The sequence below is a fragment of the Hyperolius riggenbachi genome, chromosome 1 (genome assembly GCF_040937935.1).
Source record: "Hyperolius riggenbachi isolate aHypRig1 chromosome 1, aHypRig1.pri, whole genome shotgun sequence".
NCBI classification, from domain to species: domain Eukaryota; kingdom Metazoa; phylum Chordata; class Amphibia; order Anura; family Hyperoliidae; genus Hyperolius; species Hyperolius riggenbachi.
The window spans coordinates 566,130,253-566,149,868 of NC_090646.1; the positions used below are offsets into that span (position 1 = coordinate 566,130,253).

General features: G+C 42.6%; 1 protein-coding gene across 8 annotated transcripts in view; it reads right to left on the minus strand.

Annotated features, from left to right (window-relative positions):
• Positions 1 to 19,616, minus strand: part of KIAA0825 (KIAA0825 ortholog) — a 516,601-nt gene that overhangs the window by 367,707 nt on the left and 129,278 nt on the right. For all 8 annotated transcript variants that reach the window (XM_068247538.1, XM_068247506.1, XM_068247507.1 and 5 more), the window contains exon 10: positions 11,381 to 11,571. In XM_068247538.1, the coding sequence (XP_068103639.1) occupies positions 11,381 to 11,571 (191 nt within the window). The remainder of the gene's footprint in view (positions 1 to 11,380; positions 11,572 to 19,616) is intronic.

Sequence of the window (19,616 nt, forward strand, 5' to 3'; positions counted from 1 at the left end):
ATATCCGTGTGTGTTATCTTTGTAACTTTTATCTTGTAACTATTTTTACTTTGTTTTTTGTAACCTTTTGTATATATTAAGTTCTGCATTGTTCTATGTTTTTCTGGAATATTAAATTATTATTTAATAAGCTTGACTTCTGCCGTACTAAACTAACACTCATAGCCTAAAGGAGACTGCAGTGTAGCTGTGTATAAGTCCGTGCCTAGTTGTATGTTTGAGCAACACTACCATATGAAATTGTAATTGCATTGTGTGTGTGTGGACGTTTGTCATACATTGGCCTAAAGCGCGCAGCTGACCCAACGTACGAAACGCCAGTGCGAGTAGCTAACAGTATCGTTCAGAACGACTGTTAGTGGGTCTTTGCTTCACGACAGTGTAAGATTGCAACTGTGTGTGTGTGTGTGGGTGCGTGGCGTTCCCGTATTTGGCCTAAGCGCAAAGCTGACCCGATTACGAAAACGTGGAGTGCGCGCTGAGGACTCAACAGCAGAGTGGAAGTGTCTAGCGAACAGCTAGTGGTGGCAGTGAGAGGTGTTATGAGGGGTCCCAGCCTTGTTTTAGCTTGAATAAGGCTGTTCCCCGCTTAATCTGGTCAAACCCGCAGTCGGGAACCGTATACGCAGGCGTGCCGTGGGCCGGTTCCTGACATAATTGGCTGGCAGTGGTGGCATCGTTTAGTACATTAGTACGCAGTTTAGCTCGCTATTCTGAGTACTAAAGGCTAGAGGCTTGCTAGAAGCAACTAGCCTACAGAAGTCTACTCAGTGCAGAATCTATATACGTTTTTTTCTGTTCAAAGATACACACTTGGTGTTTTGCTTTCCCTTCCCCCCCTTTTTTTTTTATTTTTATTTTTTGCAACACGATGGCTCAGAAAGCATCCAGCTATGCAAGGCAAAACAAAGAGATACTACTCAACCTGTGTGAGCACAAAGGCATCGAGACGGTGAGCGGCCAGACTAAGGAGCAGTTAGTCGAGGAGTATGATGAGGCAGAGCGAGCCCGTGCTTCAACGTCAGCGGATGCAGCTCACGAAACGCCAGAGGAGGAATCGCTCCCGCCACAGAATGCGAGTGGAGACGATGTCCTGGATGATCCACCGAACACGGAGATGCCATCTCTGGAAGCTGATCTACAGCTACTGAACTCGGCTGATCCTGAACTGCGCCTAAAGCTGATCCTACTGCACCGACAGGCAGAGGAGGGAAGAGCTGAGCGGCGACACCAAGCCGAGCGGGAACAAGCTGCACAGCGACTCCAGGCCGAGAGGGAAAGAGCTGAACGGCAACACCAGCTGGAGCTGGCTAAACTTCAGCAGCAGAACCGGTCTGCTGGACCCGCAGAACGCGAAGGTGAGCGAGTCCACAGAATCCCCCTGGATAAGTTCCCCGCTATGGACAAGGACTCTGACATAGACACTTTCCTACAGGGGTTTGAAAGGACTTGTCGGCAGTATGGGGTGCCCCGTGAGCAGTGGGCACGATACCTCACACCAGGGCTGAGAGGCAAGGCCCTGGAGGCGTTTGTGAGTCTCCCCCAGGAGGAAGAAACAGACTTTGAGGCAATCAAGAAAGCCATTATTGCGCGATACCACCTCACGCCAGAGGTGTATTGCAAACGTTTCAGGACAGTGCAGCGAGGTCCTAATGACAGTTACCTGGATCATGCTTGCAACCTGCGCACTGCCTTCCAGCAGTAGCTAAAAGGACTGTCAGTTAAAACCTTGGATGCCCTGCAGGAGCTGATGATAAAAGACCAGTTCCTACACACCTGTCCTGTGGAGGTCCGGCTGTTTGTGCTGGATCGAGAACCAAAGACAGTGGATGAGGCTGCGGAAATGGCCGATTCCTACACCGCCCATAGAGCACCTGAGTCCCGGAGGACTACTACGCCCAGCTGGAGGGGAGAACAGAGTGCTAAACCTGTGTCACCCAGCACCCAGAGGAGACAAGCACCGCTGTCTCCTGGATTCAGGCAACCAACCCCTGACACTCGGAAATGCTTTGTATGTGACAGGGTGGGTCATATCAGCACAACTTGTCCAGAGAGGAAGAGGGAGGCCCCAAAATCCAGTGAGGCCTCAACCCCCCGTGAAGTCCCAACTGCTCTGTGCGCTACCAGGAATGCCACTGGCTATGCAGAGAATCTGCAGCTTGTCACGGTTGGGGGTACAGTTGCCACCGGGCTGAGAGACACTGGAGCAGAAGTGACTCTCATACATCCCCAGCTTGTGAACCCAGAACAGTACATACCTGGGAAAATGATTGCTGTCAGAGGAATTGGGGGTGTCACCCCAGCCATACCCACCGCTTTGGTCCACCTGGATTGGGGGGCCGGCAGCGAACTGAAAAAAGTTGGGGTAACTGACAAAATCCCCACCAACGTTTTACTGGGTACTGACCTGGGACGGTTAGTAGCCCGGTATGAGCCTAATCCAACCCCTGTGGGGCCTGCATCCCCAGCCGAAGTTCAGGACTCTTGCAAGGTACTGTGTGATAATGCTGTGCAAGTGGGGAATGCTGGCGAGGCCCCAGGGGCTATGGAATGTGTACTAGGAGCCAGCCCTAGTGAGTCTCCAGTGCCTAGGCCTGGAGTGGGACCTGTTGACACAGAGAATGCAGAAACTGATGATGTCATTTATGACGCACGGACTATCGAGGCGATCGATGCAGGAACTGTTGATGATGATTGTGAAGTGCTGAGTAGCAATGTGTGTAATGATACAGATAATGTGGATGTTTTATGTGATGTTCTAAATGTCAATATGTATAAGATGGATAATGTTGATATCATATGTGTTGTGCTACATAATGCTGTGTGTCATGTGGACACTCCGGCAGCTGCAGGAGTAACCAGCGGCGCTCGCTGGGTTGCAGCAGGTGGACTGTCCACTGAAGGGGCAGATGGCACCAGGCCAGATCCTTCCTCTTCAGATGGTTTCAAGACCAAAGGTGATGTGGTTTATGATATGTGTAAGGTGGGCGCTCCCTCGGCTGCCGTGGTAACCCGCAGCACTAGCGAGTCTACAGAAGAGGGACTGTCCACTGAAGTGACAAATGTTGCTGGGTCAGCCACATCCAGTTCGGAACCTGGCCCTGAGGGCCCAGGAGCCTCTCCGTCTGCAGCCTTCCTGGAATGTGTGACAGGCAGCACTGAGCTCTCTGGGGCTGTTCGATTTGACAGCAGCCTGGAAGAGCTCAGGGAGCTAGCCAGCAGGTCACCAGCTGGGAGGGGCAGGCTGAGAGGGTTCTGGGAAGTTACTCCCTCGGAGCTGTCCGAGGTGGAGGAGGCAGACCGGCAGATACTCGTTTCTCAAAGGGACCGAGAGATAGCTCCTGCCACTATAGAGAAAGTGCGTGTAGCGACGGTTGGAACCCTCCCCCAGCTGCAGCACTGTCTCTATGGTCGCAAATTCACGGTCGTCACTGACCCACATTCCCCTGGTTGGTTACGTCAGGTTGCCAAGGGCAACGACACATTGCAGCAACCTGACCCAGCTTTCCAGTCGTGTAGCTTGGAGCTAACTGACAGGTGGGGAACCCTCCTGAGGATGCTAAAGGGTTACCCCACCCGGCCAGGCCGTCAATGTAGGCTTTGGCAGGATGATTCGTTAGAATCACCTGCCAGTGCTATCCGGAAGGGGAGCAATCATGGGAATGCTGATGGGCTGTCCCGTCAAGCAGAACCAACAGTGTAGGTGCAGGCAGGATGAACTGGGAAGATCATCTGCCTTGCACCAAGTTAACGGCGGAGGTGTGGAGATATATTGAAGCGCTGATGATATTAGGGAGTACAGAAACCTATTCTATCATTTTTATGTCTGCTGTATATCTTTCAGAGGTGGAGGTCAGCCAGTATGGCCTGAAGATATTGGCAGCTAGCTTCATGGACTATTAATGTGATTGTGTGTGGTGTCAATAGACAGACAAAAGGGAACCTCATTACCTGTTTCTGGCTGTCCAGAGGAACTGTACGCTGTGATCTTTTGTATTGATGTAGACAGCTGCCATTGTCTTCAGTGAATGGACCAGTCCCCTTCAATAGGCAAGGAAGCTTTTTGATGTCTGGTAGGATACAATCTCACCTATTGAATTCTGCAGACTTCAAGAAGCTAAAACAGGAACCCCTTTGAAGTTTGCATATCACAAGAAAGATTTTGACAAGCGTTCGGTGATGTCACAAACGAGGAAACTGCATTAGTTCCTGGGGGCTGGACATTAAATGCCCCAGGGGACACTTCAGACTATTTAAGCTGACCCAGGACAGCCACCGGTATCTGCTCTTGGAGTTAGCGCATAGCTAGAGTTGATCTCGACTTCTGGTCGAACAAGCGGCATGCTCCTGCCGACAACGTTGAGATCTTCAAGTTGGTAACGTTTTTTTTAATCCCCATTTTTATTTTACGCAAATATCCGTGTGTGTTATCTTTGTAACTTTTATCTTGTAACTATTTTTACTTTGTTTTTTGTAACCTTTTGTATATATTAAGTTCTGCATTGTTCTATGTTTTTCTGGAATATTAAATTATTATTTAATAAGCTTGACTTCTGCCGTACTAAACTAACACTCATAGCCTAAAGGAGACTGCAGTGTAGCTGTGTATAAGTCCGTGCCTAGTTGTATGTTTGAGCAACACTACCATATGAAATTGTAATTGCATTGTGTGTGTGTGGGCGTTTGTCATACATTGGCCTAAAGCGCGCAGCTGACCCAACGTACGAAACGCCAGTGCGAGTAGCTAACAGTATCGTTCAGAACGACTGTTAGTGGGTCTTTGCTTCACGACAGTGTAAGATTGCAACTGTGTGTGTGTGTGTGGGTGCGTGGCGCTCCCGTATTTGGCCTAAGCGCAAAGCTGACCCGATTACGAAAACGTGGAGTGCGCGCTGAGGACTCAACAGCAGAGTGGAAGTGTCTAGCGAACAGCTAGTGGTGGCAGTGAGAGGTGTTCTGAGGGGTCCCAGCCTTGTTTTAGCTTGAATAAGGCTGTTCCCCGCTTAATTTGGTCAAACCCGCAGTCGGGAACCGTATACGCAGGCGTGCCGCGGGCCGGTTCCTGACACAAGGCATGGTCCAATTAGCCCCAAAAGGGAAAAATTCCTTCCTGACTCCAGATGGCAATCAGATAAGATCCCTGGATCAACATCATTAGGCATAACCTAGTAATTGTAGCCATGGATGTCTTTCAAAGCAAGGAAAGCATCTAAGCCCCCTTTAAATGCAGGTATAGAGTTTGCCATAACGACTTCCTGTGGCAATGCATTCCACATCTTAATCACTCTTACTGTAAAGAACCCTTTCCTAAATAAATGGCTAAAACGTTTTTCCTCCATGCGCAAGTCATGTCCTCTAGTCCTTTGAGAAGGCCTAGGGACAAAAAGCTCATCCGCCAAGCTATTATATTGCCTTCTGATGTATTTATACATGTTAATTAGATCCCCTCTAAGGCGTCTTTTCTCTAGACTAAATAAACCTAGTTTATCTAACCTTTCTTGGTAAGCGAGACCTTCCATCCCACGTATCAATTTTGTAGCTCGTCTCTGCACCTGCTCTAAAACTGCAATATCTTTTTTGTAATGTGGTGCCCAGAACTGAATTCCATATTCCAGATGTGGCCTTACTAGAGAGTTAAACAGGGGCAATATTATGCTAGCATCTCGAGTTTTTATTTTCCTTTTAATGCATCCCAAAATTTTGTTCGCTTTAGCTGCAGCGGCTTGGCATTGAGTACGATTATTTAACTTGTTGTCGATGAGTACTCCTAAGTCCTTCTCCAAGTTTGATGTCCCCAACTGTATCCCATTTATTTTGTATGGTGCTAGACCATTGGTATGACCAAAATGCATGACTTTACATTTGTCAACATTGAACTTCATCTGCCATGTATGTGCCCATATAGCCATCCTATCCAGATCCTGTTGCAATATGACACTATCTTCCTGAGAGTTGATGATTCTGCACAATTTTGTATCATCTGCAAAAATAGCAACATTGCTCACTACTGCATCTACTAGGTCATTAATAAATAAATTGCAGAGCACTGGACCCAGTACAGACTCCTGTGGGACCCCACTGCTAACAGTCTCCAATTTTGAGTAAGATCCATTGACCACAACTCTTTGTTTTCTGTCCATTAGCCAGTTCCCTATCCATGCACACAAACTCGTCCCCAGTCCTTGCATCCTCAACCTTTGCACCAGACTTCTGTGGGGAACAGTGTCGAAGGCCTTTGCAAAGTCCAAGTATATCACATCTACAGCATTCCCAATATCCATATTAGCATTCACTACCTCATAAAGGCTGAGCATGTTAGTCAAACAGGACCTGTCTTTAGTAAACCCATGTTGATGCTGAGAAATAAGATTATTTTCTACTATGAAGTCATGTATAGTATCTCTTAGTAACCCCTCAAATAGTTTGCATACAACTGATGTTAAGCTTACAGGTCTATAATTTCCTGGATCAGATTTTTTGCCCTTCTTAAATAATGGGAAAACGTGGGCTGTACGCCAATCCACTGGGACTCTGCCAGTTGCAAGAGAGTCACAAAAGATAAGATAAAGGGGCTTAGCTATAACTGAACTTAATCCCCTTAGGACCCGAGGATGCATGCCATCCGGGCCAGGTGCCTTGTCTATTTTTAATTTATTTAGTCTTGCCTTTACTTCTTCCTGCGTTAAGTATTTAATATTACAGTTAGAAGATTGAGACTCTTCTGCCTCTGTAATTTGCAACAGTGCTGTTTCCTTTGTGAAGACAGAAGCAAAGAAAGCATTTAATAACTCTGCCTTACCTTGGTCATCCACCATTGAGTTCCCACCCTCATCCTTTAGGAGTCCTATACAGTCAACCTTTCTTTTTTTAGAGTTGATGTACTTGTAAAACTTTTTTGGGTTAGATTTGATATCCCTAGCGATTTGATTTTCAGCTTCGATCTTTGCCAGCCTAATTTCTTTTTTACAATTTTTATTGCACTCCTTATAATTGCTTAGTGCAGCCTCAGTCCCCTCCTGTTGTAGGACCTTATAGGCATTCCTTTTCCTCTTCATTTTATCCTTAACCTTTCTATTCATCCATAGAGGCCTTTTTTTATTCCAAGACATTTTGTTTCCATATGTGATATACATACTACAATATTGATTGAGAATAAGTTTAAAAGCTTGCCATTTCCCTTCAGTGTCCTCCCCTTGTAGTACATTATTCCAGTTTACCAAACTTAGTGCCTGCCTAATTTGATTGAGCTTTGCTTTTCTAAAATTCATAGTTTTAGTGGTCCCGCTGCCCCGTGGCCTATCAGTCACCAGATCAAACGTTATCATGTTGTGATCACTATTTCCCAAATGTTCTTGAACCTGCACATTTGATACATTATCTGGTCTATTAGAAATGATCAGATCCAGTAACGCATTCCCCCTAGTTGGTTCCGTTACCATTTGAGTCAAGTAATTGTCCTGTAGTGCTGCCAGAAATCTGCTGCTTTTACCAGAATGGGTAGCCTCAATACCCCAGTCAATGTCTGGAAAGTTGAAGTCGCCCATAATTATGACCTCATTTTTACTTGCAGCTTTTTCAATCTGCTGTAGTAATCGCAGTTCTGCAGCTTCATTAATATGAGGTGGTCTGTAGCATACCCCAATAAGCAATTGGCAACTTTTATTTCCACCATGAATATTTACCCAAACGGACTCCACATCTTCGCAGTCTTCTTCCATCTCATCGCTGAGGACAGCTGTAAAAGAATTCTTAACAAAGAGACAAACCCCTCCACCTTTTTTCCCTGTTCTATCCCTCCTAAACACATTGTATCCTTTTAAATTAGCTATCTAGTCATGGCTTTCATCCATCCATGTCTCGGTTATTCCCACAATGTCATAGCCTTTGTCATTCAGAATGAACTCTAGTTCGTCTATTTTATTTGCAAGGCTCCGAGTATTGGTTACCATGCACTTTATATTTTTACCACCACATTTACCAATTTTGTTTACACGAAATGGGCTACTTGAAGTTTTACCAACCTCCTTAATCTTTACACTGTCCCCACCCCCCTCTCCACCCCCCATAATGTTAGGCTCCCACTGTCTTTTTACCTTATCTTGTCTACATATTAAGACTTCATCCTCCCGCCTCCCCCCAGATCCTAGTTTAAAATCTCCTCCAACCGTTTAGCCATCTTCTCCCCCAATGCAGCTGCACCCTCCCCATTAAGGTGCAGCCCATCCCTGCTGTAGAACCTGTAGCCAACTGCAAAGTCTGCCCAGTTCTCCAGGAACCCAAACCCTTCCTTCCTAACCCAAACCCTCCCTTCCTTCCTTGTGAGGGAACTAGTTAAAGAGGAACTGCAGATAAAATATAAACAAGGAAAAGTGTTATTCCTTTATCAAAGCAGTTCACTGGAGCGACAGCAATAGACGCTACACAGCATCTCCATAGGACGCAATGCAAATCTCAGGGATTGTAGTTTAGATTGAGGGGATGTTATGAGTCTTTATCAATTGTACATGCACAGCCACGGGTCGATATGCGTGACACAGCGGGGTTGTGGACTTTAACTGAGGAGACAGCGGAAAAAGAAGGGACCTCGGAGGACTCTGAGGGACATCAAAGACTACAGGGGTGAGGTGTGTGTGTGTGGGGGGGGGGGGGGGGGGGGGCTTGTCGCTGGAAGAAGCGCCAGGTAAGTAAGAGTAAACTTTTTCCACTCCTCGTGTTTCCTTTAATTCTAAACAGCCTTGCTGAGCAGAAACCCAATCAGTAATGACCCTTTTCAGTAATTAAAGGGGCACTATGGCGAAAAATTGTAAAATTTAAAATATGTGCAAACATAGACAAATAAGAGGTATGTTTTTTTCCAGAGTAAAATGAGCCATACATTTATTTTCTCCTATGTTGCTGTCACTTACAGTAGTAAAATTAGTTTTTTTTTTAAACTTTTACAATTTTTTGCCATAGTGCCCCTTTAACTTTCCAACACTAAGCCTATATCTTTTTTTATCACTGGCTTCTATTCACTTTTAGGATTTAGACAAACTGATCCACAGATCACGTGCATAAATAACAACTGTGGTTCTTTTTGCATTACTGGAAAACAGGAAGGGACTTCAGACAATTTCTTAATAGGGCCAGTACTTCAACACGCGCTACCCTAACAATGCTTGGATACTTAAGTAACACGGGTTGCACGGATTAGGCAACAGAACTAACGCTGCCAGTAGTAGTAATGGAAAAATTCCCATGTGCACAAGGCAATCTTACTCTCTCCCACTGCCCATCAGGCTTGCCCCCACCTTCAACACCTTCAAAAAAGCACTCAAAACTCAAGGAGGCCTACATCAACTCAACACGGCCCTAACCCTCTCTGCCAAGAACTTCTTGATGCACCCCCTTCTTTCGTGTCATTAACCCCTCCCTCTAGATTGTAAGCCTTTGGCAGGGCCCTCTCCCATTGTGTATCATACGTGACTGTGTGCACTTTACCCAGAATTATGGAACTTGTATTTTTACCACTACCACTCCAGTGTATGATCTGGCATTGTATTACTATCTGCATTGTGTTTTGTATCTTATTGCTTATTACCTGTATTGTTGTATCTATTGTCTATTACCTGTATTGTGCTGTCACCCCTGTTATCATTGTCTGTAATCTTATGTATTGTACAGGGCTGCGTAATATGTTGGTGCTATATAAATCCAATAAATAATAACCTTAACAGAGGTCTTCTTATTTTTCAACAGCATAATTTTTTTTAGGAAATATAAAGGAATCATTCCAAATAAAATAGAACAAAATATAATTTGCACCTAAATCTAAAAATTGACTCGATGTATTATCTAAACAGTAATTTAATTTGCACTTTGTTATATATAGCTATATTTATAAGCCACGCTGGGTGCAAAATTCTCACCGCCGCAGTACTGGCTGCTGAAGGAAAAGGTATCATCTCGTAACAGAAAAATATTTCAGACTTCTTCAATACTAAGACATGATAGGCAATCTTGTATTAACTGTCGAGCTGTCAACAATCCCCTAACAAATTATGCAGCCTCTTAAATTAATAATATTGGAGAAAGAAAAAAAATCATATACATTTCCTATCCTATTAAGATAGCGAATTTAATCCTTTTCTCTTTCCCTCAACATCCAGTGTGCATTAATCCCTAGTGAAATTTTATGTATTCATCCAAACAGTGTAAAGGGTGGAAATCTGCTGAAGAATTGTTCATCTGCAGGATTCAATATTGAATGCATTGGCTAAACCCTCATTTAGTGACAGAAATCCTTATTAAAGATTGCATGCGTTAAAGCAACACTGTCACCTAGTGCTAATAGGAGTGCAGTTCTCATTGTCCATGGGATGGATTATTCGCCTTATCAGGCGTCAGCGTTACAGACGTGTGGGAAGTATAAGTATAAGCAGGCCAAACAAGTAAAAGGCCAGTCAGCAACAAGTACAATTCACTAAGTACTACTTGTCTTTTCAGGAAAATGGATATGTCATTTCTAGTTAAGTTTTATTCCTGCTTATACGTCTTCTGCAGGGCTACATGTAATCAGAGCTGGATTAAGACCAGGCAGGGCCTTAGGCAGAGTAATGGTTTTCGACTCCCTGCCTCACAGTATTGAAAGAGTGATTGAGCATCTTGGAAAATCTCGGTCCAGGAGGTGATGTAAGGCTGCAATGTCGCATTGCGTTATACTGCTAGAGAGGCAGTCTAGCTTTTGACTGTGGGATGCAGTAATTAAGCAATTGTATTACCCCCAAATATCGGACTTAAGCAGCCACTTACAGCCCCAGACATGAAAATCAAGCAACTGTGTGCCCCAATATATCGTAGTTAACGAGTCATGTGTCTCCACATATCAGAATGAGATAGCCATGTTCCTCCAAAATTAGATAGCCATGTTTTCCAAGAATCAGATGTTTCAGTGCCACCCTGTTAGAAGACTCAGTGCCCACTGGCTCCTCCTCCAACTGTTGCCCCTCCAGCCAGGCCACCAGTCCCCCACCCAATGCACAGCAAGCAACACAGGTGACTTGAGTTAACAGCTCCCCAATGCTTAGCTCTTTTAACTCTCCAATGGTAGAGGGGGGGCTCTAAAAGGGGCAGGTTGATCACAGGCCTGATAGAGAGTCATGGCAGACCACACTAAGAATATACAACTGGTTGGCAGCAGCCTTCTGCAGGGTTCCCCGAACACTTGTCAAGCCCAAGGCAGCTGCCTTATCTGCCTTTTGGATGTTCCAGCCCAACACGTAATACATTTATTGAAGTTTAAAAAAAATTCTATCAATTAAATGGTGCCACTGTTACCATGATAAAGCCTGTTTTCTTCTGGATTACAAATTATTACAATGCACTTCAATGTTATTCATACCGTATTTGTGATGCTCTTTTGTAGTTGGGGTGGACCTGGGAGTATCGAAATGTCAGCAAAGCCAATGTCTGCTTCAGGACCTCAGAAAGCATGGTCTGGGCATGAACAGGTGATACTGTGGTCCACAGATCATGACAAAGGCCACGGCAGAAGTAATGCCACATCTGGATAGAAAATGAGCAGCGCTCACCCTTAAAACACAATAAAAAGAAAATGTGAGACATTGGCACAATAAAAGGCACAATAGAGAAGAGACAAAGCAAAATAAAGAAAACAGGGTGGTAACCATTAACATAGGCTTCCAAGTAAAATGAATATTTTTGAGAAATCCCAATTAAGCAGCGTTCTATTTCCTCCCCAACCCCCTCTCTCCTCCCCACAGCTCATCTAAACACATTTATTCTTCCCCGTTTAATTGCTCTTAATATTACTGGGATATGTCTGATGTATGTTCAACAACCTGTAAAATAAACTTGAGAAATGTAGACGACTGGAGAACAAAGTCCATTTATTCCTCCAGGATATAACATTGTAAATGATATCTTTTATTCTAGTTTTTCCTTTCCCATGAGCAAAGCCAGGAGTGGCAACGGAAGAGTTTAAAGCCGTGTTTCTGAAAATGTCACATCCTGTGCATTACACAACAATTTATCATTTACATTTAAGTGATTTGTAAAGGTCAACAACAGCAACTGCCTCTGCACATACACATTAGTTAACTGGAAAAAAGTTCCCAAAGTGAGCAGCCAGAATCTTTACTTCATTCAACAGGTGAAACTGATTGGTTGTTTGGGGAACCACCATACTTTTGCCCCAGTTTTATGAGTATTAGCCTTGATAAACAAGTCCTAGTTAATTGTGATCCAACTGGGATAATTTAGACTTATTCAACCATCGTTCTAAGTTGCTTCATTGTTTCCATTGCTATGCACGAACCTACAACATGTACTGTTTTCTTTGCAGTTATTTACTATATGAACGTGTATAAATACGTCAGAGCGCAATATAAAAGCTTGGCGGATGACCTTTTTGTCCCTAGGCTTTCTCCAGAAGACATGATCTGCGCATTGAGTAAAAACATTTTAGCCATTTATTTAGGAAAGGGTTCTTTACAGTAAGAGTGATTAAGATGTAGAATACAATGCCACAGGAAGTAGTTATGGCAAATTCTGTACCTGCTTAGATGCTTTCTTGCGTTGAAAGACATCCATGGCTACAATTACTAGGTAATGCCCAGTGATGTTGATCCAGGGATTTTATCTGATTGCCATCTGGAGTCAAGAAGGGATTTTTTTCCCTTTTGGGGCTAATTGGACAATGCCTTGTAAGGGTTTTTTTTGCCTTCCTCTGGATCAACAGGGATATGTGAGGGAGCAGGCTGGTGTTGTAGTATGTTTTCTGGTTGAACTTGATGGACGTATGTCTTTTTTCAACCAAAATAACTGTGTAACTATGTAACTTAAACTGTAGTTTTTTTTTTATTTGCAATATACAGCATAGCTCTGAAACAAATGCAGAAACTTACCACTGAAAAAAAATGGATAAAGGATGTCATCCCTGCTCTCGGCTCTATCTATTCAGTGAACCTATATCTATTCAGTAAGGAGTCCTTAGGCAAGACCCCCTAACACCTTGGGTGCCTATTGAGTGTGCCCTTAGTGGCTGCACTTTTCAAGTGATTTAAGCCTGACAGGACAAAAGCATTATAGAAAATATGCGGGCTACTTAGTCATGAGCCCTTTTTATATCTGCCAGCAAAGGAGCCGAACTCTCCCGGCGATGGAAACACGAAGGGGAGCTCCTAAATTTACCTTTGGGTTAAAAAGGTAATGCCGCTTGCAGTTTTTTTGGAAACCACATCCGAATCCCCATTGCCATGCATGGCACAGCTAGAAGAATTTGGATACATACTCGCATCAGCACAATTGTCGCTGTATGTCTCAGAGAAGAACAATGGCCCTTATAGAAACGGGGCCTTATGGTGTACCTTCTTACTCATGTGGAATTAAAATGGCCAAATCTTTCTGTTTTAAGAAGACAAGAGTACACTTTGCGGGGGGGTTTTTTGCAGTAGGGAGTTTTCAGGTCCAATACAAAAAAGTCTAGGAGGTTCTGGTTCTCCCTAATTCCTTAATTGGTTACCCTGTAAGATTTGCTCTAAAGTTGAACCTACAAGTTACCAGACTTCCCAGTTATGCCCAGCTTTAGTTTTCAGACCAATACTTCTTACTTATTATAATAGTTGAATGGATAGACTGGGTAGAAGTTTAAGGGAAACCTAATAGTTATTGGAGAGACTGTGCTTTATCAAGAACTTTCTGGCCAGTAACACTATCCTGCTTCATTGTGCATTCCTTGCTCTATCTTAATTTTATTGTTTCTGATTTATTAGGCTCTAGGTTACGGAAGTTGTTCTATTTCTTATCCTAGATCTTGAGCTTCATAAAATGAAGGAAGAAAAAGCTAACAAGATACGGCTGCACAACTGTTAAGCTTGACCCCATGATGCCTTTTTAACAGAAACATTATTTGAGTTGTTCAGGCGACCACATTTGTGTAGATTCATTAGCATTACTAATGGACTTTTATGAACTTCTTCCAGTGTATTATGAAAGGGCAGAGGAATAAAATTAAGCACACAACTTCACTCACATAAATATGTATTCATGTGAGAGCATAGGCCAAGGAACATTTTTAAGATGTGTCAAGACGTTTCACCTATTACATGCGCTAAAACTGATTTTTACGACTTTATGAGGAATTGGCAGATGTTCTAATAGATTAAGATGACCTCATTTCTTCCTGACCAGATCAGAAGATTAGTGTAATTTCCGGGACTTCTCAAATAAAATCAGCCCACGCTATTATGCTGAGAATAATGCATTCTAATATGAACCGAGATTCATCAATAAAGATTTGAGATTTTATTCTTCTCTAGGTTTACTCAGCAGCTCTTGATCAAACATGCAAAGCCTATTACTGTGATAGTCATTTCCTTACAATTTATCCACCCCAGACTGTGCTGCTTAGAAAATTTGTTCAGATATATTATGACAGGTCACAGTGACCTGTATTTATTAGAAGACATGTGGTTTCCAGGTTCTATATGACTGCCTAAAGATGGTCCTGCATCTCATTAACTGCATGTGGCCACATCATCAACATCTTCATTTCTAAGGGCCTGCTAGCCTTGGGAAACAAAGTTCTAATGATGGAGTGTTGAACACGCTCTAGAAAATTAGCTCTCTCTTGCTAAACACTGGTCATTAATATCCTGTAACAACTAGCCAATCAGGACTTGAGTCACATGTTCAAGAGAACAAGTATCATATGGCCTATATAGTACCATATTAACCGACAGTTTTCATAGTTGCCAGTGATAACACAACTGGAAAATGACCATTTCAGCTGGTCTGGTTGTTGTGACAATATGCAAGGAATTATAACTGCAGTTGTGTAGCAATAGGGGATGTGGAGGTTGTGACCGCACCGAGGCCCTTAAAGCGGACCTGAACTCAGAACGTCCTCTCTGCTCTAAAAGATAAACAAGAGGATAATATCCTTTAAACAAAAACATTTCTTTGTTACAGATGATACAATGCTAAACTTAATCTGCTCTACTTCCTGATTCATGGAAGCAGACATATTGTTAACCTCCTGTGCTTTCAAATGAGCTTATCTGCCATCTCTGCCATAGGCAGTCATGTGACACAGGGGAGAGATCAGATTACAACTTGTGATTGGGCACAAATGAGGGGGAATTAGACAGGCTAAACTGTCTAAATACATACAGGGTGCATTCCTCTATGTATTTCTTTAGTACTGTGCAAGAGTTCAGGTCCACTTCAAACCAGAGGAGCTCTCCTTCAACTGCTGTATTAGCTCTTCAGTGATGCTGTGAACTGGTAATGATCACCCCTATGTGGGCTGTGAAAAGTGACAATCTTTATCAAACTGTTTACACCTCTCTGATACAGAGTCTGTCCTCGACAGGTTTTGGCGCTCATATCAATTTTTATGTATAGAGTGCTTGAGGAGGCCAATGCAAAACTGTTACTGGGGCCCATAACTCCTTAGCCACACCACTGCAAATACAAAATTATTTATAATAAAGCCCAATGGCATTATGTGAATAAAATATAGTAAATGCATAGTAGTCATGTAGCATCCCATGACCATAGCAAGGCTGTTTTGAAAACAATACGCCAGTGTGGTGAGCTGCTGAGTCATTAAAGGTATCACCTAAACAACTTTTGTTATGTCTTCGGATTCTCTTCATGACTACTACCGGACCACACGTAACTGATTTCTGTCTATAGCATTTAGGTAGAAGGATGAATGCAGCACTGCAGTGCCCTGGTCATTTTTTTTTCTTTTTTGATGTTCTATGGTAAAGAATGAGAGTAGTTTGAATTCCAAGTAAATTGCCACAGATCAAAACTTGAGCCAATTGAACGTAGCTGCTGCTGGTTGATGAACCACCTGAAAGCTAATTGACAAACAACTAATGGGTTTGATTGATTAATCAATATTACAAACTATATGTGGAAGACCTGGCACCACATTTCAGATCTGCTTTTAACTTGATTTCCCATCAGACTATTCCTTCTAAATAGCGTTTAGAGGCTCAAATTGCTGTGATCCCTAAGCCAGATAAGAACCCACAATCCTGTGACAGCAATATGCTAAATTTTCTTCTAAAAAAAGTATTACATTATTTGAAAAAATCCTGGCTAACCACCTGGTGCCCATTTTCAACACCAGAATTTTCACTGATTAGGTGGGATTCCTGCTTGGCAGAGAGGCACCATGAGGGCTATAGGCATTCATGCTTGGCTTACTAAACAAGGTAGATGCAGGGGCGTTTCAGCCACCAGGCAAGGACAAGCGGTTGTCTGGACCTCCGGGTGAGGGGGGGCTGCCGTGGGGGGGGCTGGGGGAACGCCCACTTTCCCCCACCAGGGGGACCCCCGTGGTGAACTGGCTGCGGTGTCTAATAGACACCATGCCAGTTCATCCCCGCAGCTCACAGCTCCAGCCTGCATAGTCTTCCGGCAGGCAGAGCAGGGCTACGGCAAGATGGCGCCCGAAGCCCTGTACTGGAAACTATTTGTGTCTCCAGTACAGGGCTTTGGGTGCCATCTTCCCGTAGCACTGCTCTCTGCCTCTCAGCGTGGGACTTTTGCAGGCTGGCTGCAGGAAGATCATCGGAGGAGCTGCGCCCAGGGAGAGAAGTCTTCTGCAGGGGAGTAAATGCTTTTCTTTTTACAGGTTATCATTCGTTTTTGGCAAAACACTGCCCACACTAGGATTATTTTCTACGCTGCCCACACTAGGATTATTTTCTAGTGAAACATTGCTGCATTAGGATTATATTCTAGTGAAACATTGCTGCATTAGGATTATTTTCTAGTGAAACATTGCCTCATTACGATTATTTTATGGTGAAATGCTTCCTCATTACGATTATTTTATGGTGAAACGCTGCCTCATTACAATTATTTTATGGTGAAATGCTGCCTCATTATGATTATTTTATGGGGGAGAAAGAGAAAGCCTTTGATCAAATTATGTGGAAAAGGTTTCTAAAGGCTACTTTGAGGCACATTGATGTTGGCTATGAAATGTTATTTTAACCTTTAAAGCCTTCTGGACATAGAAGCTACATCCAGAAGGCCATGTGCGCTCCCGACCACGGATTGATAGCCCCTACATCCCTCTAAGCGTACATGCTACGCTTAGAGTGACGTCATGTAAACAAACTCAAGGTTGCCATCTTGTGGCCAAAAAGTAAAACTACATCTACATGTAAAAAAAAATAAAACATAAACACATATTTACATAAAAAATTACTATTTACATCCCACCCTCCCAAAAATACCCAAATAAAATGTTTAATTAAAAAAACAAAAAACATTACAATAAAAAACATGTAAATATTTACCTTTTTAAATATCAATGTAAAGATGAAATATGTCTATTTTTTTTTAATTATACGCTTGTAAATAGTGATGGATGCAATACGGAAAAAAATGCACTTTTATTTCCAAATAAAATATTACATAGTTACATAGTTACTTGGGTTGAAAAAAGACATACGTCCATCGAGTTTAACCAGAGAACAAAGTATAACACCAGCCTGCTCCCTCACATATCCCTGTTGATCCAGAGGAAGGCAAAAAACCCTTACAAGGCATGGTCCAATTAGCCCCAAAAGGGAAAAAATTCCTTCGCGACTCCAGATGGCAATCAGATAAAATCCCTGGATCAACATCATTGGGCATTCCTAGTAATTGTAGCCATGGATGTCTTTCAACGCAAGGAAAGCATCTAAGCCCCCTTGAAATGCAGGTATAGAATTTGCCATAACTACTTCCCGTGGCAATGCATTCCACATCTTAATCACTCTTACTGTAAAGAACCCTTTCCTAAATAAATGGCTAAACGTTTTTCCTCCATGCGCAGATCATGTCCTCTAGTCTTTTGAAAAGGCCTAGGGACAAAAAGCTCATCCGCCAAGCTTTTATATTGCCCTCTGACGTATTTATACATGTTCAATAGATCCCCTCTAAGGCATCTTTTCTCTAGACTAAATAAACCCAGTTTATCTAACTTTTCTTGGTAAGTGAGACCTTCCATCCCACAAATCAATTTTGTTGCTCGTCTCTGCACCTGCTCTAAAACTGCAATATCTTTCCTGTCGCCATACATTGTGATTGCGCTTTGAGTCCTATGGGAGAAAAGCGCTTTATAAATGTTATTGTATTGTATTGTATTGTATTGTGATAGGGACATAATTTAAATGGTGTAATACCCGGGACTATTAGGCAAATACAATACGTGAGTTTTAATTATGCAGGCATATATTATTTTAAAACTATAATGGCCAAAAACTGAGAAATAATGATTTTTTTCTGTTTTTTTTTCTTATTCTTCCTGTTAAAATGCATTCACAGTAAAGTGGCTCTTAGCAAAATGTACCACCCAAAGAAAGCCTAATTGGTGGCGGAAAAAACAAGATATAGATCAATTCATTGTGATAAGTAGTGATAAAGTTATAGGCTAATGCATGGGAGGTGATAATTGCTCAGATGCATAAAGTGAAAATGACGGAAGGCTGAAGTGGTTAAGTTTCATTATGAAGTATTTTACTTGTTGTAGCTTAATATATTGCTGTATGCTTTGTGTTGTTGTTTCACTTTTGAGGACTTTGTCATGCGCTCTATATCTTGTATAAATAAAAATATGAAACTGATCAACTGATCGTTTCAGATGCATTAAAAGCTGGAATTCAATGGCTAGACTTCCTTGTGTTAGAACACTTAGCCAAACGTTTTATGACCCCTGCAAGAAGAGAAGATCAGTGAGATGCAAATAATTCCAACCTGACAATTTTGATTGTCCCAATTCCAACCTGCATAACATTTGCAATTCATTTGTAAACCAGGGAGCATTATTTGCTTCTCATTGACCACCTTTACTTGCAAGTGATACCACCAATACAAACCTAACTGCGGATCATATGAATTCATGTAGTCTGGAATGGATGCCGTGACTCAGAGAGAGGGTCATGTTTATGGCATTATTGTTCTACAGAGTGATTGTGCGCTGTATAACTCTTGTTTGCTGCAGTCTTATGTCTATGGTAATACTGAAGGCACAGCTTACAACAGCATCAACTATCATAGCAATATACCTTCAATAAACACCTTTAAAAACAATTTGAATCATATTGAGTGATCTCACTATTCTATCCGGATTCTCATTATTCAGCTTTATTCATCCACTTCATTTGACCTTTTCTCCCTATGTGTTGTTATTCCAAGTTACATTCCCATTGCAGACATCTGCTATTTCTGTAAGCTAGTACAACATAAACAGATGTGCGATTTTACTCAGCTAGTGCATCAGGAAACAAACATCTGGGCTTTATCACATAAACCTCCAAAATATTATCTCTACACTGGTAATTATTTATCCTGGTGACAAAACCAATCTTACAATAACTGCATGGAAGACTGAGCTGAGAACATCACTCAGAGCTGCACACAGTACATAAGTCTGGTACAGAGATGCCAACTCTATCAAATGCCGACTTACTAGTCTCTATAATTAACTAACTGCCCATTACATACCCTCCCTTTATAGAAACATATAATATAGTTATATTTATGTGAAATATTGCAACACTAACTCACTAAAGCATACAAAGGTGGAATTATGGTTATTCACTATA